Source organism: Solanum verrucosum, unplaced genomic scaffold, assembly GCF_900185275.1.
Source record: "Solanum verrucosum unplaced genomic scaffold, falcon-dt-bn FXZP01000284.1, whole genome shotgun sequence".
In the NCBI taxonomy this organism is placed as follows: domain Eukaryota; kingdom Viridiplantae; phylum Streptophyta; class Magnoliopsida; order Solanales; family Solanaceae; genus Solanum; species Solanum verrucosum.
Genome location: NW_026019936.1, coordinates 2,632,144 through 2,654,221, shown reverse-complemented (window position 1 = coordinate 2,654,221; position 22,078 = coordinate 2,632,144). Strand labels below are relative to the sequence as shown.

Genomic DNA, 22,078 nt, shown 5'->3' with positions numbered 1-22,078 from the left:
AAGAAAATGATGGCCACCAATACATAAGTAATATTTAAAAAAAAATATATATATATGTTATACACATTCTAACCTTTTTACTATAAGGTCATGAACAACCAACCATCATACTACATATTATTCAATTATTTTCTCTTCTTCCATGACTAATTATAGTAAAAACAATTATTTTTGTTGGTATTGCACATATAAAACTTCAATAGATTTACCCACTATGGGTGAAAATTGAAAAAATATAGAATAAAAAAGTCCACCCCACTATGTAATTCACTAAAACAACAATTTATGAACTCTCACCCTATAAAAAGTTTACCTACTAGCTAATAATCTAAATTTATTATGAATAGACTATGATAAGGGGGTGAAAGAGGAACGTAGACGTAATTGATAAAGTTGTTATCACGTGGTTAGAAGATTTTGAGTACAAGTTGTATAAATAACTTATTGCAGAAATATAAAAAAGATTGCGCACAAAAGATGTGGTACGATCTTTCCTTGAACTCTGCAACTATTATGCCCCTTCTCCGAATCATTCACATAGGGGTTGTTGATTAGCAACTTGCCCATGTGAATTCCAATACTGCAAATTATTAATTTGTTTATTAGACTAATAACAAGTAAATAAATAAATATAACCTTAGTATTTATTGAAATTAGGTTATGAACTTATGATGGGGAGACACTTTTTCACAAGTTGCAAATAATACATTGGTTTATTCCTCTTTTTGCAAGTAGTTGACTTTGTGTTGTCTTCTACTTATTTTTTTTGGGACCTTTTTATACTATTTTGAATGATGAAAAGTCAAATCATTTCACAATGTAATTTATATTAGACGAATTTAAAATTTAAACTTTACGAGTTTCTACATAATCTTTAGTAACAGTTAGATTTATAGTTAAATATTTGTGAATATTTTAACTCAGTGAAAGCATGAAAGGTCAGACCACAATTACAAAAGAGTATACAGGAAGAGTTAAGCCTCCGATTGATTAACAAGAGATACAAAGTAATAATTTAAAGGGATAAAACAAAGTACATATTTAAAATGTTCAATTAAAGACAAAAGAGTCGATCATCTATTATTATTCAAAACTGAATGAAGTCCTTTCATTTCAACGCAAACTCGTAAAATGGAATAGCTTTTCATTGAAGGATAGATAAAAACCAAAAGATAAAAAAATCATACCGAACCAAATTAATTCAGTTCTTCGATTTTTCGTCGGTTTTCATTTTAATTTTTTTAAGTGTTGGGCCAAAGCCCAACACCCTTATAGCCCAAATATTAAATTCCTAATATTTTAGCCCATACCCGTTAGGGTTTAACTCCATTTGAACCAATTAGGTCATAAACTATTTCCCCTTTTCAATTTTCTCTTTTTTCTCTCTGTGCAAGTAGAGCTGCAGTAATTGGGGAGAAATTCACCTCGAAATTGAGCGATTCGCTATAACTGGTAAGTTTTTATGTATTTCTCCAATTTTCAAGCTAAATTTTGATGTAATTTTCAGCGAAAGTGATAACTTTTTGTGTAATTTGCTAGAGGTTTGAATTTGAGTTTGAATTTGTCTGTAACTACGTTTAGAAGTGATAAAAGATGCAACATGATGAGGTTATATGGCAAGTTATCAGACACAAGCATTGCAGTTTCATGGCCAAGTGAGTTCTTTTTTAGTTTTTGAGTTTTCACTTCATATGATATCTGTTAGAGGTTGTTATTTGATTTTTTTTTGTTGCGACATTTACAGGATTGAGACTGGGATATTTTGTCGAAACCCATATAATGTAACTGGGATTTGCAACCGTAGCTCATGTCCTCTGGCTAATAGCCGGTACGCCACCATTCGGGATCATGATGGTACTGATTTGCAGCTTATTTTACTGTAATTGTTGAAATGTTATAAAGATGTTATAGCTTTTGTTTAAATAAAAGAACCCACAAAAAGGTAGCTGCTTTTTTCAAGTTTCAGGCAACAAAAGAGTAAGAATAAGTAAATGGTTGTCACAGGAATTCTAAGGAATACAGGATATGAGTTGAACGTTCTTCCGTCTGTATATTATAAAAGTTTTTTTTATGTTATCTCATTAAATGAATAACTTGGCTGCTACAGGAATGGCCATATATTTGGATTATACTGATTTAATGTTTTTCTTCTGGGTTTTGAGTTATGAATCATGAGGTTAACTTGAAATTTTGTTGATGCGGTAAGTCAATGTGGTCGTCTAAATGTTCTGATATTTATAGTAATCTGTCTAAGGAATCTAGTCTGGTTTCGAAGGCTTCTCCAAGACTGTTTCTTTCTGTATATTTTCTGTGGAAACTGGTACTCTGTTAATCATAGGAGTGATTGTGGGTATCTCCAAAGTTTAATCATAAATCATGTACCTTGGTAGAGTTTCTTTTGGATCCTCCGATGAACTCTAGTTGGTGTGCATTTACTTATTTACTTGTTTTTTTGTGCTATGCAGGAGTATTCTATTTGTACATGAAAACAATAGAAAGGGCTCACATGCCAAACAAACTTTGGGAACGAGTTAAATTGCCAAGAAATTACGAAAAGGCTCTTGAAATCATTGATAAACATTTGGTAATGAAATTAGCTTCTTTTTTTTTACTTACTGCTGTATACATTTTGTTCTTCAATGCAATAACTTCCCTCCTCCATCCTCTCTTTGTCAACTACCACAGATGTATTGGCCTAAGTTTCTTGTGCACAAGGCAAAACAACGTTTAACAAAAATGACTCAGATGCGAATAAGAATGAGGAAACTTGCTTTGAAAACAAGGTTCGACTTCCCTTCTAAGACACTTAATATACATACACTTATCAATTTATTGGCTTAAATTTTCTTTTTATGGCCTTGAGCATTACTATTGAGGAGTTTAAAGGTGCATGCTTCAAAGTTTTAGATTCTCGTTTGTTTAATTGATCTGCGTCTTCATTCCATTTCACCTTCTCTCACCCTTCTTCCAGAAGAATGAATATAAAACAATTAATTCCCTGGATTCTTCGTTAGTAAAGGTTGGGAGGACGCTTAGATGCAGTACAAGTAGACTTGCAGTTAGATGTTCATCTAACAATCCAGAAGTGAAAGGGGGTGCCCTGCTTTGATTAAAGAAGGTGGGGTTGTGGGGCTTCATCAAAGAGCATTTATTTATTACATCTTCGATAACTATACCAATGGCCTGCGATATTGGATAAGGACATACCCAGTGTATGCAGAATCATAACTATCACAGCTTATCCAGTTGCCCTTTAGTTCCTGGATATACAGCTAATCATCCGGGAAAGAATTTGCTCTGATACGTTTCTTTAAATTGCCTAGTTATTGGTATGGCCATCATTTAACTTGAGTTAAATAGTTCAAGTAACCTTCCTCTATGATCATATCAACGGTCATTGCTTTTGGCAAAGGCCTGGACATCCTTTTATTCCTTCCCATCCAGATTATGTACAACATAATTGCCATAGCTGTAATAGCACTATGTTCGTCCTATAAGTATTTGATATGACAATGAACTTTTTAACAGCTGGGTGGTTTCAAATTCGTTTAGTGGGCTTAATCTCCCATGTCAATTAGGTGTTGCTAGGAGAATATTTCTGTTTCTCCTAATTCAAACTAGTACTTACAAAAAAGCTTGCTTTAAACCAATGAATTAATGGTACCAGTTGTGTTTTTGAGATCATAAACACTCCTATCAACTTTCAATAAGGGGCTTGTTTACTTCCATTTGGTGGTACCACCTCCCCTTTAGGAAATAGATCTTTGCTTATGGATGTTTGGCTGTTCACATTTTTCTGCACTAGCTAGTATATGTTTTAATTTGTTGTGTGTCCAGGGAGAAGATAATGACCACACCAAGGAAAGAAACAAAAAGAGAATCTCGGCGACAGGAAAAGGCTGAAAAAGCTGCTCTTCTCGATAAAGTGAGTTTATGCTTGGAATTCGTTCCCTTTTGTTCATGGTAGCTTGTTGTCTTCTTCCTACTTGGTAGATCATCTGGCTATATCCTTTACAATTTATGCCATTTGTATTCTGCAGAATATTGAGAAGGAACTGCTTGAACGCCTTTCAAAAGGAATGTATGGCGACATATACAATTATCCTGAGCAGAAGTATCAAGAGATTCTTGCTAGAGAAGCAGAGCAAGTGGCTAGTGAAGAAGAAGACGAGGAGGTCTTTCTCAAAAGCTTTGTGATATTTTCTCAATATTCCTTGTTTTCCTAGTTTTGCCTTCCTCTCTTGGTTGCTACCCACCCTCCATTTTTTTTATTTCTTTTGGGAGTTTGGTGTGAGGGTGTTGTGATTCTAGCTAGTAACTTGGGATTACCCTCCTCTGGTGAAACTTTGGCTGATACAATGAGATTGGTCAATTTATTCATTCTTCTGTTAATGACTGAAATAAACAGGAATTTGAAGTAGAATATGTTGAAGGCTATGAAGATCTTGAAGAAGAAGATGATATTGAAGATTTTGATGGTTTTGGAATTAGAGACAATGGCTTGGATGCTGATACCGGTAAATTTCTTGATGGATATGCTCTCCTTTGCTCATCCTGTCTCCCCTTCCCACCGTTCTGTTAGTGCAATATATTAATGACACTTCATCCTTTAGTGAGGAGGCAGTGCGCATATTCAACTCATAACTAACAGCCCCCATAGGTTTACCTAGACACCAGGAAGAAAAAGAATATGCATTTGTATTCTTGTGATGTTTAGTAAGCGTTTAGACAATACTTGGTTCAAGTAGAAAACAAAGAGCATTTGAAGCTGAAAAAGAGTACTAGCTTGTATACTTTATGAAGTTTTCTGCTTTTGAAGTAGAAATCACAAATTTGTAGCGGTCGCATTCTTCTGGTGTATTGTGACTGATACATATATTATATCTTTGGCTGAAGCATGTATTCATGTCTATTATTGTGACAAAGTTGATTTAAAATTAATAATTGTGAACTAGTTGTGTATGATCAGAATCTTGTGTTTCTTATCTAAAGCTTGTCTGGTAATGTTAATCCTTGTCTATGCTTTATATATATACTCGTCTAATGTGGGAATCACTCCACTAGGAGACGATGACGATGATGACGACGATGACGAAGAGGCTGTTACAGTTCATCGGAAGAGTGGTGGAAAAGATTCTGCTTTAGCTAGAAGAAGAGCTGAGAAAGATGATCCAAGTGCCAAAGCAAAGAAAAAGGCGAAAGTACTCGTGGAGGTAAAAATTACTAACACATATTTGTTTCCTAACATATAATAAACTGTTGTGGTTGGGTTCTTCCCAAGATCCCGTGCATAGCGTGAACTTAGTGCACAAGACTTCCCTTAATTTTGTTTCCTATAGTGTACTGCTTTACTGCACACTTAATTCTTGTTTTTGTTTTGAAAAAAATCATTTTTTTGTTATTTATCTCCTAGGTTGAGCACGACGATACAAGTGCAAGACAGACAACAGTACAATGAGAGCTTGCTTTCTAAGTGGCACAGCAAAAAGATTTGGTTGGACACAAATGTTACGCGAAGAGATAGAACAAACTGGATCGTACTAAATTTTGATGTTGTAGTAACAATTTTTGTGGTAATTGTTCGTATTTTCGAGTAGAAAATAGAGAAAAAAACTCTTGGGCTGGGCCAAATCTGATTTGGTTAGAGTCCCATAATCAGCTTGGGTTGTGATCTTTAGGCCCATAACACAATGGCTGGAAGAAATGATTTTGTATTACTCAACTCATTACCTTATTTTCCCCTTCATCTTGCCATTGCTCTATGAAAAGTTCCATTTTATTTTGGACAAATTATAGAAATACACGCCTTTTGTTTCACTTATTTCCATTATCCCCTATTACTTTTAAAAATCTCCAAAATCCCTTATTTCTTTAATGTATCCGAGCGGCATATTAATGTATTCGAGCCACATATTATGTATCCGAGCTAGTTTTTAATGTATTCAAGCTACATATTAATGTATTAGAGACATTATTTAATGTATCCGAGCTTCAATTATTGTATCCGTTTTTTTTAATTTCTAAGGGATTAATGTAATTAGAAACTTATTAGGGATATATTGTAATTTCATATTAAAACTATGAGATTTATGTAATTTACCCTATTATTTTTAATAATTGACTTGATGTGATCGTATCGTTAACTTAATTTTTCATTACCTTGACAATTATTTTATTTTATTGAATTCATAACTACCATGACTCTATCCCTAGATGCAATTTATTGAAACATTGTAGTTATTATCAAGACAATACAATATGATACATTATAATATTGTACGAAACAACAATTCAAACACTTTCTAACATGTTGATGTTTGTTGCCCATTGTATTGTTAGATAAAACACAATGTTTGTTTTTATTATTATTTAAATTTAATTGCATCGTATAGTTAAATTGATCGTCAGTTAACATTGAAAAGTTTCGTTTTGTGTAACGATCAATTTGGTGTGATCGTATCGTCATCTTAATTTTTCTTTTCTTTTGAGCTGATGATCTTTCAAAAACAACTCTCTAATTCACAAAAGTAGTTGTAAGACCTTCATACATTATATCCTCCTCATACCCTGCTTTTGCAGAATTTCATAGAGTATATTGTTGTTATCGTGATCCAATTCGATTCTGAACTTTTCTTTTCTTATAGTTTTTATCATTAAAATTATTAATATGTAACATGATGTAACTACAGAGAGAACGTATATCCAAACATTGTATTAATTAAAACAATACGATACAATAAAACACACTAAGAATTGCAAAAACATTTTTTGTATAAGAGCAAAGAGGGGGGTTGGATTTAAACATAATAACACTTTTGGGGTACAAAAATGATTTTCACCTAAATTGGAGACCATGAAATGAAAACTATACAACTTTATATAGCCCCTTTTTCCCTTCTCATCTGCCAATAAGAAATCGTTGTTTGCCCTAATTAGGTGCAAACTTTTCTCTATCCGCCGTCACCTAATTTGTGAATCTATACTCAAATTCAGCTTGTTGTTTCTTCATAGGTATAAGAAAATCCTCTCAAATATCATTCTATTGAATGTTTTAGTTAAGTTTTGTTGAAAACTATCATGGGTTTCTTTGAATCTTGATGTACTGAGTTTTTTTTTTTTAAAGCAATTTCTTTCTCTTTTTCTTGTGGGTTTTGCTTATTATGATTGTTTGTTATGTGGGTATGTGTTAGAATTGTTAATTAGCTTTTGGGTTGTTGCAAGTTGGGTTTTTTGTTAAGATCTTGTGAACTGAAATGGACTAATTACCTATTTCTGTACTTGTTCTATATGGGTTTTGCTTAGAATAATTGTTTGTTATGTGGGTATGTGTTAGAATTGTTAATTAGCTTTTGGGTTGTTGCAAGTTGTTTTTTTAAGATCTTGTGAGCTGAAATGGACTAATTACTATTTCTGTACTTTGTTCTATCTGGGTTTTGCTTAGAATGATTCTTTGTCATGTGGGTATATATTAGAATTGTTAATTAGCTTTTGGGTTGTTGCAAGTTGGGATATTTGTTAAGATCGTGTGAACTGAAATGGACTAATCACCTATTTCTATACTTGGTAGGAGTCTTTTAGTCTATCTAGTGATTTGTATGTCATTAGGAAATGTAGAGAGGTTCTAGTGTTACAAAACCTCAAATTATTTGTGGTGGAATCAGTCTATATAGAGCAAAATGGATTGTCCCCGACTAGTTGGGGTTGAGGGGTAGGTGTTCTTGTATAGTGGATGTATAGCGGATGCACAAGAGAGGTCACGGGTTGGAGCTGTGGAAACAGCCTCTTGCATGCAGAAATGCAGTGTTCTTTTTGGGGTTTTAGTTTTTGCTATATCAGTGTGTGGTTAAAATCTTGATTCGATGGAAGTTAGAAAGCTAGGGTGTTTCTGGAAGATTCTGTTTATAGACTGAGTCCTTAGTGAAGAACCTGTGGTGTGTCAAATATTGGGAGTAACTTTAGGTGCTAGAAGCTCGATGCTTCCAAACTTTTTGCTTTCTCGTCTTTGCAGTGGTTTAATTACTTTTTGGTGTGCACATTGAAATTGAAATAGTGAGTTTTTATGCTGGGATTGTCTAATGGGGAAGTGCCAAATCTTACCTTATTTTCCTTTTTGTTGATTGTAGCTATGAAGGAGTTGCATAGTGAGCCTGTTTGTTATTTGATGATTGTGAATTTAAATGTTGTTACTTAACTAGTTATTTGTGTGTACATTTTACACATACTTGCAAAAAATTGCATTGGCTTGATTGTTTCTCTTTAAAGTCGTGGAAGACAGCCATGAATCCACATGCACACTGATTTTCTTTAAATACTATTTTATGCTATAGTTGTTTTTTCACTTTTTTTGTAACTTTATTTTGCTCTGAGCACACCTTTTATGAGGTAATGATGTCCATTTTAATTTTTTTTATGGGTGTTGGAGAAGTATATGATGATCATTACAACTTGGAATGCTGATATGACAGCAACTTGTTTTGTATTCGTACTGTCTGATCACTTCTGCAGCTACCGCCAAGATTGTTTATTGTCAATTATTCTTAATGTTGCTTTGAAGTGATTTGACTACATTTTTTATCGTCTTTGCACTTATACATATGTTTTAGTTTCAAACTGAACCAGAAACTGTCAGTGGACTCCTTGAGTTTCCTGTTATTTGTTGTTCAAAATCTTCTTTTTTTCTTATTACTCAAGAGAACGAGATGATGAATATTATACTGTCATGACTGTTGTATGATACTATTCATCATGTATTCGTACTGGCTGATCGTTCTTCTTGAATTATATTTTCGTCTTGGAGTTTTTATTAATATCTGGTTTTGATTTTTATTTTAGGATTTAAAATGTATTCCTTGAACTATTACTTTTTGAGTATTGCTTAACTATTGAAATCTTTTCAGTCATATTTACGTATCACATTCTGAACCAACCATCAATTTGGAGAATGAGATGATGAGTGTTATACAAGTTTGATAGCTGATATGATGGCGTATTATCATGTATTAGCTCTAGCTGATCATTCTCTTTTGGGCGACTTATATTGGTTCTTCCTGTGTGTTGAGTAGTCTTGTTAATGCATTTGATTGACATGCTTTAACGACCGGTCGATCTCTACCTTATACAAGTTAAAATATTAAATGAATTGTCCTTCACACTTTTACCTTTTGACATTTTATCCTCCTAATGTGTAGTTCTTAAGCCAATTTTTCGCTCGTTAACACACTTCTTTAACATGAAATAGGTCAATATGGTTGTTGATTGAGAATGATATGATGATCTTCATACTAGTGATTGCTGCTGATATGATGGCATTTTATCATGTATTAGCTCTAGCTGATCATTCTCTTTTGTGTGACTTAAATTGGTTCCTCCTGTGTGTTGAGAGTAGTCTTGTTATTGCATTTTATTGATATGCTGCAATGACTGGTCAATCTCTACCTTACACAAGATATACACAATTTAAAATATTAAATGATTGTCTTCATACTTTTACCTTGACATTTTATCCTCCTAATATGGAGTAGTTCTAAAGGCAAATTTTTGCTTGTTGTCGCTCTTCTTTAACATGAAGTAGCTCAATATGGTTGTGGATTGAGAATGATATGATGAACTTCATACTAGTGATTGCTGATATGATGGCATTTTATCATGTATTAGCTCTAGCTGATCATTCTCTTTCTGTCCACTCTAATTTTGTTTCCTTGAATTGGTTTCCTTTTTTTTACCTAACATTATAGTATCTTAGCTCTTGACTTGAGTAATTAATTTCCTGGTTTTCTTCACATCTGATGGGAAATGTTGGGCTTTTTCCCTCCATTGTTTTGTTGTTTGCCTTGAAAGAGAATTTTCTATGGTGCAATCTCATGTTTATTTGAGTAATTTAACTAGACTGTAGCAAGGATGTGAGTAGTTGGGGATATTTACTGTATCTTCTCTTATTTGAAATATCTGAGTAGACATGCTTTGGGTCTTCTCAAGGAGTGTAGTTGCCTTTTGTTATCATCCTTCTTTTGCATCCTCAGTGTTGTTTATGTATTGGTTTATCTAATGAATTTTATTTTTGTACAAGAGCTTCCTCACTCATTTCCGTACTGTGGACAGATTAAATTGATTCTGTTGGAATGAGGAGGAGAAGTTACAGCCCATCACCACAGAGAGGTTATGGCAGAAGAGGAAGGAGTCCGAGTCCCAGAGGTCGATATGGTGGTCATAGTAGAGATGGTCCGACTAGTCTTTTAGTTCGAAATCTTCGCCATGATTGTCGGTATGCACTAATGAGTGTCCTCAAATTTATGATATGTTTGAAGTATTCCATGTCTTCCTTTTGCCAGTTCATTCCTGAATTGCTATATCAGTTTTTAGTGATTTTGAGCTTGTAACTGATCATGTAGATATATTACTTTTATAGAAAATTCTCAGATGATTCTTATCTTGAGGCTATGTCCATAGTGAAGCGGGCCAAGATGACAAATTCTTGGTATAAGCAGAAACAGTTGTTGAAAAATCATGCTGTTAGGATTCAAGAAATATAATTGAGTTACTTTCCTTCATTGTATTACATTACCAGTAGACTTGTAGTACTTTTATAAATTGGTACCCCACAGTTTACTGCTTGCATGCAGGCCAGAAGACCTCAGAAGGCCGTTCGGGCAATTTGGCCCTGTGAAGGATATTTACTTGCCAAAGGACTACTACACTGGGTGAGCTTGTTTTGCATGTGATTATTCATCTACTCAATTCTTCTGGTCTCAGAAGGAAGAAGAAAGAAAAAAAGAGCGGAGTCTCTCTCTCTCTGACCAGATATTCTTTATTTACAGTCAAGCTCCGCTCTGCTGAAAAATAAATATTGAAGATTTTATTTTTCTAGCACACATTGTTTGGTACCAATATCCCCGTTAATGGATTTGGCTAAATTTTGTTTGTCGGTGATACCATAAAGGCATAAAGTTTTTTCCTTCTTAAAATTTGTTGGTTAATTTTTTTTGTTGTTAGAAACCGGCCTGTGCTTTTATTAAATTGTGAAATTTAGCAGCGAAACTAAGAGTCTTGAAGACTTCAATCAAGTAATAAGCATTCTGTTGACACATTGAAGTAGTAAGAGTTCTTGACATCAATCAGGTAGTAAGAGTTGAAGGTGATGTTAATGGTAGTGAAGATTTGAAGGAATTTGGATTTGAATACAATGTGAAGATTTCAAGATTTCAAGTCTTGAAGAATTTCAAGTCATCTTTAAACTGATACATTCAAGGTCAGCAGCCATGTGCTTGCTTATGTGCTTATGAAGACGTTATTTTTTGGTGGGATTATTTGAATTTGTGCTGTTTTTAACTTTGTTACTGTTTAGGCTAGTTCTTTGCTTTCCTCAATATATCTCTTAGAATCTAGTTCCCCAATATTTGTTCTTGATCAGTCCTTATGGGGATTTGGTGGAATTGCTAGTGCTCGACAAATTTGATTCTTTAACCCTTATTGGCCTTATATTCACAGATTGGGTCTTACCTTTTAAACTCCGATCAGATGACTGTAGCTAGGGTGTCTTATATTCTGATCGCCTGCCAAACACCATATTGTTTGAGAAATATCTGTTCTAAATCTGTTCTTGTGTTCCCACCTCTTTTTCACAGTGAACCACGAGGCTTTGGATTTGTCCAGTTTGTGGATCCTGCTGATGCTGCAGATGCCAAGTATCAGATGGATGGACAAGGTTTTCAAGGTCGGCAACTGACTGTGGTTTTTGCCGAGGAAAACAGGAAAAAACCTACTGAAATGAGATCTAGGGAACGCAGTGGAAGGTAATACTTTGTATTTCATTTGCTAATATCATATTAGTCCATTTAAATTCTGTCTTGAGTAGTCCCTTATTGTCTCGTGTAGTGGTGGAAGTTTCCTGCGTCTTTCATGACAGTATTCTACTTTGGCTTTGATGTTTGAAAGTAAAACATTAAGTAGTCTACATTGTTATAAAATTATCTGTCCCTTTTGACTTTGTAAATGATTGGCTGATTATTTTGGATTTGGATATTCATTTAGTTTGATTTTCTTGCCAGTCATAGGAGTAGCCGCAGCCATGATCGGAGACGTACTCCACCTTCACGGTATGCAAGAGCAGGATCACACAGCCGTGATTACTCTCCCAAGAGAAGGCAGTACTCGAGGTATGCAATGTTACTTATATTTGTTGTTTGTTTAATTAAAGGGGCTCTAGATTGTAATAATGATGCGCTTCCAACAACCAGCCAGGCATATCAGACACTATCTTTGGTATTAAGTTCATTTTTTTTGTTTTATTGCATGCATAGTCTGATTCATTTAGCTGACAAGGCATGCTGCCTGTTTTATGATACTATCCATTGTTTGCTTGTTAAAAATCATATTTTGAACTTGTTTACTGCCTGCAAGTTGGTCCTAGGAAGTTAGCCTGCAAGTTGGTCCTAGGAAGTTAATCAGACATTTTAGAAATTCGCTTGCCCATGTACTACCTTTTTAGCTATTGTTTTAGCTCTTTTTTCACATCTTTTGAGACAACAATAAGTAATACAAGCTATTTGTCTGTGTATCTCTATCCCATCTAATTTCCACTTGATGATTTACTTCTACTTTGCAGGTCTGTCTCACCTGAAGAGAAAAGATACAGTCGTGAGAGGTCATATTCACGATCCCCTCCTCGAGACCTTTCTCCTCCACCACATAATGGGTCAAGGAGTCGCAGTCAAACTCCAGTCAGAGAGCGCCCACCATATAATGGCAGTCCAAGGAGCCGTAGCAGAAGTCCAGTTAGGAGGGAGCGTTCTCCGGTTAGGGGTCACAGCAGGAGCCCTAGTAGGAGCCCTGGTTGTGCTCCCTACTCGCCATGATCCAAACTGCTATGTGTCCATGATACTGAGCTCTATATCTTAAGTAGATTAATGCTGTAATATGGATCTATCTATTTGTACGACTCTCTGGTGTTGTTTCTAAACTCGAGTAGAACTTAAGTTGGCATTGGCAACAGATTTTAGACTCGTGCATTTTACTACATCAATTTGGATTGTTCGTGCCATTGGATGGTCTTTGAAATATGTTGTGTGCGCTCATTACTGTTGAGTTTATGCATTTAGTGCTGTTTGGACATGTGTGTTTGTGGTCAAACATGTGCATTCAACATCTATTGTATTTAACCTAGATTTTTGAAGGTTTGGAGTTGCTACTTAAAACTCATTATTATTGAGATATAACACGTTCTCAAACGAAATTTACCCATGAAACTTGCGACTTAGAAGATTTTTGAATCTTGTGCGCTCTTTGTTGAAGTAGTTAGTAAATTGTATATATTAAATGAAGTTTTTGTCACTATGTTTGAATCTTGTGAAATGATATATGTTGATTTTCATAATTTTGACACTCCAATTAATCTTAATTTTGTTTGGACAATTGGAAATGTCCTGGTGATTGATACTGACCATTGATGAATCTCAAGTTTTTTGGTGATTAGAAGTCTACAAAAATGAATTCCTGATTATAGGTGTTCTTTGTATGTATTTTTACATGCTGATTTTTTGAATTTGGTTGATACACTCCAATTAACATGTAATTTGATTGGTCCATCAAAAATGATTTGGGGTTACGAAATAAGATTTCAGGATTATCTAGACTTGTAAGATGTATTATAAGACCGGTTCTTCTTTACCCCAAATATTATGAGCCATTTGTGACAATCTAGAAAATGATATACATTACCTCTGCAGGGCCGGCGTTACACTTTTGGAGTTTCAAGATCACAAAACACTCATTAAAGATTATCTAAGCTCTTCATGTGTATTAGATTGATGAATTTACAGAGTATGACTGATTAACTCTGTTTGACCTTAATTTTTTGCGAGTTTATTTGAAATGATCTAATGAATGATACTAAAAGTGTTTCTTAAGAACCATCGTTTACCTTTTTTTTCTCTTTAGAATCTTTAAATCACAAGACAAGAATTTAAGATTATCTTAATTTGTCGTGTGAAGCACATGGTTTCTGATAGAAAGAAGAAAGGAAATAGGTCTAGAATTTGAAAAAAAAAAAAACATATATCAACAAAATGTGAATGATGTTGGCCATTATTGAGAAATTGTCACTTTCCAACTTGTATTATTTGTTCACCTTGGCTAACTTTTTGCAAACATTTTTACCAAGTTAATGAATTTCCTCTCATTATTAATCCAATCTTATAAAATAAAAAAAAGTCATAAAATTACTTGGCCGTTTATTAAAATTTTAAAATTAAGAAACAAAAATGAAGGTAGTAGTAATATAGACTAGGCTAATTAGTGATTTTTTATAATTCTAGTTTCATCACTCTAACGGAGGATTAAATAGGGACACATGACACAATCTTATTTGTCGATCCAGTATTCAATAAATGTCGGGTCGGTGGATAAGATTATGACATGTGTATGTCCGTTAATATATGCTATAATTTTTAAACGATAGGGGCACCAGTATTCCAAAAGTATGACGGAGAATATCTGCATATCATTTACGATAGTTCGGGTAGGTTTGTTCTTTTTCCCTTTTTGAATTTATATTTGAATTCTAGAGACCATGGCTCCATAGGTCCCCACACATGCTTAGTTGTCTTCAACTAAAGAAAAGAAATAAATAAAAATTTTATTCATAAAATATTCAATCATTCTTCCACATAGACTTTTCACATTTTTTTTTTAACCTCAACCTGAAATTATTGATTCATTTCTTTTGAGAGGTAAATACACCAAAAGTCATTATACTCTGCCAGTTTCAAAATAGTTATCATGTTTTATTTTTTAAAATATGAATTTAAAATTATAAATTGAAATATCAATTATCAAAAAATTATAAAAAAGATATTATTTATAAATTATGAATTTTTAATTTTATACTATTTAAATCTCAAAAAAATATTATAATAAATATTTTGAAATAAAGGGAGTAGTACTTATATTTTTTACTTACTTATTAAAAATATAAAATAAGAGAGGTTTAATTTATACTATTTAAATCTCAAAAAAAATATTATAATAAATATTTTGAAATGAAGGGAGTAGTACTTTTTACTATTTTTTACTTATTAAAAAATAATAAAATAAGAGAGGAATTTAAGGGAATTTAAGCTAGATACGCGGCTAAAATCTTGATGTGTCATCGAAATCTGTCACATTTTTCAAGAATCTTCAGATCTAGAGAAGAAAAAAAAAGTGAAAAAAGTTTTTCTTTTTTGTACTTTTTTCATATTGCTAGTAGAAAAACAAGAATTGTATAGTGTGTATAGATAGATGTGTAAAGTTCTAGAATTGAGGTTTGATATAGCACAAGTGCTACATTTAAGGCTTCTTTATTACTTTCTTGTCTTCTTCTTTCCTATGTGTACCCAAAAAAAGTAATCTTTTTAATTGTGTATATGTACAAAAACTTGAATAAAATAATTATTTGGAACTATACTGTATATGGGTGTTTATGTTTTTTAATTATAAGTATAGTTTAAGGTTAAAGTTTTAATCTTTATCAATAATTATGTAGTAATTGAACAGTCATTTTTGGGAGTCTCTTGAAGTTACTGCTACAGTAGACTAGTGTCTTGTGCTGTTTCAGTTTTCCTCTTTGTGACCACTCATTTCTCTGTTATTTTGTACTCAACAAAGTGTAGTGTGAAGTGGGGTAAGAGGGTTTTCTTCAAATTTTTGGTTTTTGTGTTGTCAGCTTTGTCCACTTAACTATTTGGTGTTTACATTTGAGTTTTACCAACTCTTAATAGGATCTTGGTTAATAGATTTTCTTGGTTTTGCTATAGTGGAGCAGAAGTTGAATTCAGGTACTTTGTTTCTTTTCCTTTTGTTCCTTCATTTTCTGCTTCTGGTTGAAATGTTTTGTACTTCTAAATCAGTTTTGAGATGTGGGGTTTTTGAGTGTTGAGGCTAAACTTGTAAAGGGTTTCTTAATCTTTAGATATTTCTTGGGATTTTGGTGTTGTCTATGCTATTTAAGGTGTAAGGTAGTGTTAGTTTTTGATAAAGTTTGGTTCTTTGAAGTTTCTTAAGCATTTCTTGCTTTGGAGATGTGGATGAGAGTGACTGTTTTGCTCTTATGAACTGATAAAACACATGTCATAATCAATGTTACCTCTGTAGTGACAATGTTTTTTGTTTTTAAGCTGCCATGAAGTGGAGTGATAACTATATGTCTTAATTTGTGTACTACTATGAGACAGAAATGTTAAATTCTTGTGAATCTGTGACCTATTGTTTTGGTAGACAAGCATGCTAAACTGCGTAAAGTTTGAATCTTTTGTTAGGTTCTTGTTAAATGGAACCAGACTGTATTAGGTGCTGTTCACTGATGTAATTCTGGGTTCAGCTAGACATCTTTTAGTGGATTACTATGCTAAGACTTCTTTTGTTTATGGGTGTGTGGTTTGCGTTTTTAATATCACACGGGGTGGGATGGGATGGGAATATGCTGTATATTCTTCTATATAGTTCATGTTGGTAGTACAAGATCCTATACTTGAGCAGCGTCAACAAGTTAGACAGCAAACAACCATTTCCACTTTCTGATACTGGTTTTGTTTTGAATTACTTTGCTATAAACACGATCCTCAGTAGATATCATGTGGTGACTCAGCCATTTCCCTTGAGGTCATGCACGTGTATACTTTGTTTCATATTCATTTGGTGGGTTCTTCATCCTTAGTTAATATGGTTAGGAGAAACCCAATGACATAGAAGGACACTGTTAATTTAAGTTCGAGCATCTTTACTGAACAGTCTCATTTTCTATTTGTCTACTTTACTCGGTTTTTAGATCTCTGGGGTCAGTATTACTGGAAGAATGAACTTTTTGCCTGTTAAGTTTTGCAGTTCTGCTTATCATTCAATGTTATAGTCATACAACTGAGCTCATTTTCTCTCTATTCAATCAAACTAGCTTTAATTTGTTGTAGTCTTTTTCCTGTAGCACCGTCTTGACAAATACCGTTTGAAGCAACAGTTGCCGGCTGATTGATATTAGAGTTGAAGTTTTGGATGCTTCTGATGACGCTTAAACCGTGGCTTGCCATATCTATTCTATTTTTTTTCTTTATCTCAAATGTAATAGGTAATGCAGTAAGTTTCTCCCTGTCAGCTCTATAATGTTATTGCTGTGTATTGATTCAGCACTCTAGTTAATATCATGCAAGGGTCCTTATTTGGTTATATGATATGCCTTATAATGGTAAATATCAGTTCGTATCAATTGATAGATAGGGTATGTTTGGAAACAGACCATCAAATTTGAATTATTAAAAACTATGCATCGTGTTGTCTGTATCATTTATTGAATGCTTAATGGAATTCTTCTTGTTTATTTGTTTATTTTGTGGTGTCATGCAACTTAGGTATAAATATCAATTATTTCCTCCTTTATTGGCTTTCTACGTTTAGTTTATCAAACATTTCTTTTGGGCGATAATGCATATGCTAATCATGCAAGATAAGTTGTAACATGTACTAGTATACAGTACTAAATGCTTGTTGAACAAAAAAATGTTCTAATTTATAAGATAGATCTATAAGCTTTGAGTAAAGTATGTTAACTTTTCAAAGATGAAGTTATTATAAGAAATTTCATAGATGAAATAGTTAACTGAATATAGTAAAATTGCTTGGAGTAGCTTGATTGTGCTACATGATTAGAAGAGGGCAAAAGAGGTAAGGAGTTCACCAGATAGTGGCTGTGTCATGGAGTACAAAAAACCATTATGGGAGACTGCATGGTGATTTGACAGTGAAACGCCAGGTAGCGTTGTGACATTTAATAGTTCTGCCAATCAATTAAGGTTTATCGATCAAGCCTCCCATTGATGGTCTAAAATTCTTCTTTGCACTCTTTGAAGGATTAGGTATTGAGTATTTGACCCAAAAAGTGCTTCTTGCTCCGCCATCAACTGGTCCCTGAAGCTTCTTCTGGTCCCTCTGCCTCCAAAACTCAAGCTCCCTCTCCCACTTTAGAGAAATTTTTGTAATTACACATTTGGTGATTACCAGAAAAAGTTAGTTACCTAAAAAATATGACTAAGGTTTAACTAAAGGATCATCCTTCACAAGTCATTGATAGAACAATGAGTTAGGAAAGGCTACAGGAAGAAGCATTGTAGCTGTCTTACAAAATCTTGGTGTTTCGTAGCGACTTGATGAAGAAACTAGTGGCATCATATTATCGTTGTAAGAATGCAATTGGAAAAAAAGACAAACCAATAATGGCAAGTCAGAAGAAATCTAGTGTTATCTTCTTATTTTGTACCTAGAAAGTTGTTTGGTATGCTTTCTCGTGAATCGGTTTTAGCATTGGTATTTTGATAGTTGTTCCACTGAGGGTCCATCAGAAACAACCTATCTACCTTCACAAGGTAGGGGTAAGGCTGCATACACACCACCCTCCCCATACCCCACTTGTGGGATTACACTTGGTATATATGTTGTTGTTGTTTTGATAGTTGGGCCAGTATTGTGTTGTGATTTCTGCTGTTTATGTTATATACTTACATTTTTATTTATAATGGGATCCAACCGTCTGAGCGGCTTACATAATGGCCTTGCATGATGGTGCTTTGATTCATTTGTAGTGCTAACGTGCATGTTCTTCAAAATTGTAGGTGCATTTGTTGGAATAAACATCGGCACTGATGTAACAAATTTACCCCCAGCTTCAGATGTGGTTGCACTCCTTAAAGCTCGTCAGATAACTCATGTGCGCCTATTTAATGCTGATGCTCATATGTTGAAAGCTTTAGCCAACACTAGTATCGAAGTTATTATAGGCGTTACAAATGAAGAAGTCCTAGGGATTGGAGAGTCTCCATCAACTGCAGCTGCTTGGGTAAATAGAAATGTAGCAGCTTACATGCCCGGAACAAATATTACGGCTATTGCTGTGGGAAGTGAAGTTCTCACCGCAATCCCAAATGCTGCACCAGTTTTGGTTCCTGCTATGAATTACTTACATAAAGCATTAGTAGCTTCACGACTAAATAACCAAGTTAAAGTTTCAACCCCACAATCAATGGACGTGATTGCTAAGGCATTTCCTCCTTCCACTGCCACTTTCAATTCTTCATGGAACTCAACGATCTTCCAGATCCTTCAGTTTCTAAGAAATACAAACTCGTATTACATGTTGAATGCTTATCCATATTATGAGTATGTTCACTCTGATGGAATCTTTCCAATTGAATATGCTCTTTTCCAACCACTCTCTGCGGTGAAGCAAATTGTTGATCCGAACACCTTGTTTCATTACGTAAGCATGTTTGATGCTTTAGTTGATGCTACATACAACTCTATAGAAGCACTCAACTTTTCAGATATCCCTGTTGTTGTGACGGAGACTGGTTGGCCATGGGCTGGCGGTTCAAATGAGCCAGATGCTACTAAGGAAAATGCGGAAACTTTTAATAATAACCTGATTCGGCGTGTTTCAAATGATTCCGGTCCACCCAGTCAACCCAAAATTCCCATTAACACCTTTATTTACGAGATGTTCAATGAAGACAAAAGACCCGGGCCAATCTCAGAAAGAAGTTGGGGGGTCTTTTCTACGAACGGGAGCGATGTTTATACCCTTGGTCTGGGTTCGTCAGACAGCATTTCTGACAATTCTAGTACAGCTTTTTGTGTAGCGAAACCGGGTGCAGATGAGAACAAATTGCAAGATGGAATTAACTGGGCTTGTGGCCAGGGACGTGCTAATTGCAGTGCAATTCAATCTGGGCAGCCTTGTTATTTCCCAGATACTATACAAAGTCATGCTTCGTATGCTTACAATGACTATTATCAAAGAATGCATAGTCTTGGTGGAACATGTGATTTTGATGGTACAGCAACAATGACAACACAAGATCCAAGTAAGTTTTAGTATGTAATTTTCTTTTTCATCTTTACATGGAGTTCCAGGAGATGACTTGATTGGTGTCTGGATCATTTTGGCTGATAATAGTGATTCGGTAAATTAACAGTCAACGACATGTTGATATCCCTCTTTTATTTTTCACTCCCATATCAGTAAGAATCTATTTTGCCTATCTGGCTGAAAGCAAATATGCTCTTAGAGATCTTATTTTCCCTTGCTGAAACAAATAAATATCAACTCCCGTCATGTTTGACATGATGTAATATCACATATTCTAGTTCATATTACTTGATGAAGCTGGAGTACAAGTGTGTTTCTATTGCATAAGTAGAGTTTTATTGCTCCTTACTGACGTCTGGGGTTAAGTTGATAGAAATGTTTTAGTTGTTCAATATGGCAATATCTTTATTTTTTACGGCTATATTAGATGAATGACATTAATTTCTTCAAATGTTTGTGTATGATATATGGGACTGAAGCATCGCTTATTTACAAGAAAGCCTTGTTGTGTCTACTTAATTTCATACAGTTTAAGCAATGATTCTCGGAGTTGTGACGCTTTAATTAACATGCAAAGTATGCGTTTCTACATTATTGCGAAATGCTTCTAGCTGTATGTTTCTTAGTAACATTTCAACATGCTGAACCTTGCATTTTAGTCTATACGAAGCTCTTTTGCTCTTCCGTTCTCTTTTGCTTTTCAAAATCGTCAATAACAATCTAGGAAGTATTCATTAAAATTGCTACCTTTTTCATCCTCTGTGTATGTTATCTGAACCATTTTTCGTTTTCTTTCTCGAAACCTGATTCATTTAATGGTTTTCCTGGTGCAGGTTCCAGATCATGTAAATTTACCGGAAGGTGAGATATCTAAACCAAGTACAATACATAAATTATCTTTACGAGTACAGTCAAGCCTCTCTATAATAATTATCCTCTATAACAACCACATTTTTGTTGGGATTGATTCTTCATGTTATATTATATGTTCTCTATTACAACATTTCGTTGTTGACGCTGTCATAGAGAAGCTTGACTATACTAACATGTTGCATTTGCACAAATATTGCCTCTATTTGGACTGAATTTACTTCTTTTTCATCCGACAGTTCGAATTCAGGTGGTGGGGTGTTCCCTCCGGCAGCATTTGGACCTATCGGTGCGACTTCTCAGTGTTCAACGATTCGATTGCCGGTTATTGCTTACACAATGGTTGTTTTTTTGGCTTTGTTGATTCTTGATGTGAATGCACATTTTGTTTTCTAGCATATTTAGGAAGATTGAGATCTTTGCATTTTTGGATTCCCTTTGTGTATTTTGCAGGAAAATTGAACCAACTCTTTTAGTTTGTTAGTTTAGATGATTGATATTTGTCTTTTAACACTCAACTAGATGATGATTTAAATCCATTTTTTGCATTATTTTACTTGTTGGTGAAAAGCTTCCTTACCATGACCCCCACCCCCACCCCATCCGTGATCGTTATAACAGTGGTGTTCAGGTCAGCTTGACACATGTTTACTCCCATTAGTTCAAGTACACGCAGAATTTTGTCCATCAATGTTTAAACATATAAGAAGAAACCACTTTCTATAAAAGCTGAGACATACGAGGAAAATTTACTTTCCATCAAAGCTTATACAAATGCGAAAAAATCACTTTTTTCTATTAAAGCTCAAGACATACGAGAAAAAATTACTTTCCATCAAAGTTTATACAAATACGAAGAAATTACTTTTTCTATTAAAGTTTAAGACATACGAGAACAAGTTACTTTCTATCAAAGCTTATATTAACGAGAAGAAATCACTTTTTTTTATTAATGCCTAGACATATGAGAAAAAAATTACACTTTTTATTAAAGCTTAAACAAACACGAAGAAATTACTTAATCAAGATAGAATCTATTTGTAAAAGTTGTGGATTTTTTTTAAAAAAATGTTCTTTAATCTTTATTTTTGAAGATGAAGATATGTTTGGATAACAAAATTTGCAAAGTCCTTTTAGATGGATAAAATTCTTTGAATGTTGAGATTCTTAAAGGATAGAATTTGATAATTGATTCCACCATATTCAAAGTTGATATTTTTTTGTTGCAAAAATCATTATCTTGAGTAAAGAAAGCTAAAAAAAGTTTAGAAGAAAAATATAAGTGTTCGACTCATTTTCTGACATCGAATTCATCTGAATTCATTC

The 22,078-nt window shown here is 34.0% G+C and overlaps 3 protein-coding genes and 3 non-coding genes across 7 annotated transcripts; all 6 read left to right on the top strand.

The window, feature by feature from the left end:
- The first annotated feature begins 1,377 nt into the window (after window positions 1–1,377).
- LOC125838199 (uncharacterized) lies at window positions 1,378–5,790 on the top strand. The gene is made up of 10 exons (XM_049517278.1): window positions 1,378–1,452; window positions 1,540–1,655; window positions 1,745–1,854; window positions 2,466–2,584; window positions 2,686–2,783; window positions 3,838–3,925; window positions 4,041–4,175; window positions 4,409–4,517; window positions 5,065–5,213; window positions 5,414–5,790. The coding sequence occupies exons 2-10, from the start codon at window positions 1,594–1,596 to the stop codon at window positions 5,456–5,458; spliced, it is 915 nt and encodes a 304-aa protein (XP_049373235.1). The 5' UTR covers window positions 1,378–1,452; window positions 1,540–1,593; the 3' UTR covers window positions 5,459–5,790.
- Window positions 5,791–6,908: 1,118 nt separating this feature from the next.
- LOC125837000 (serine/arginine-rich SC35-like splicing factor SCL30A) lies at window positions 6,909–13,107 on the top strand. Its single transcript, XM_049516138.1, has 6 exons — window positions 6,909–7,011; window positions 10,099–10,261; window positions 10,620–10,697; window positions 11,622–11,789; window positions 12,045–12,152; window positions 12,602–13,107. The coding sequence occupies exons 2-6, from the start codon at window positions 10,119–10,121 to the stop codon at window positions 12,849–12,851; spliced, it is 747 nt and encodes a 248-aa protein (XP_049372095.1). The 5' UTR covers window positions 6,909–7,011; window positions 10,099–10,118; the 3' UTR covers window positions 12,852–13,107.
- Window positions 8,940–9,019, top strand: LOC125838935 (small nucleolar RNA Z102/R77). Its single transcript, XR_007443639.1, has one exon. It is a non-coding gene; the product is annotated as a small nucleolar RNA Z102/R77 (small nucleolar RNA).
- LOC125838928 (small nucleolar RNA Z102/R77) lies at window positions 9,260–9,340 on the top strand. The gene has a single exon (XR_007443638.1). It is a non-coding gene; the product is annotated as a small nucleolar RNA Z102/R77 (small nucleolar RNA).
- LOC125838921 (small nucleolar RNA Z102/R77) lies at window positions 9,593–9,670 on the top strand. The gene has a single exon (XR_007443637.1). It is a non-coding gene; the product is annotated as a small nucleolar RNA Z102/R77 (small nucleolar RNA).
- A 2,031-nt stretch (window positions 13,108–15,138) lies between the features above and the next one.
- LOC125836841 (glucan endo-1,3-beta-glucosidase 4) lies at window positions 15,139–21,249 on the top strand. Of its 2 annotated transcripts, XM_049515998.1 has the most exons (6): window positions 15,515–15,655; window positions 15,753–15,809; window positions 16,952–17,092; window positions 18,630–19,877; window positions 20,716–20,743; window positions 20,992–21,249. In XM_049515998.1, exons 3-6 carry the CDS (start codon window positions 17,020–17,022, stop codon window positions 21,146–21,148), a joined length of 1,506 nt encoding a protein of 501 aa, XP_049371955.1. In that variant the 5' UTR covers window positions 15,515–15,655; window positions 15,753–15,809; window positions 16,952–17,019; the 3' UTR covers window positions 21,149–21,249. The 2 variants fall into 2 exon arrangements, with proteins under 2 accessions (XP_049371964.1, XP_049371955.1); XM_049516007.1 differs by having other exon boundaries at window positions 15,139–15,809.
- The last annotated feature ends 829 nt before the right edge of the window (window positions 21,250–22,078 follow it).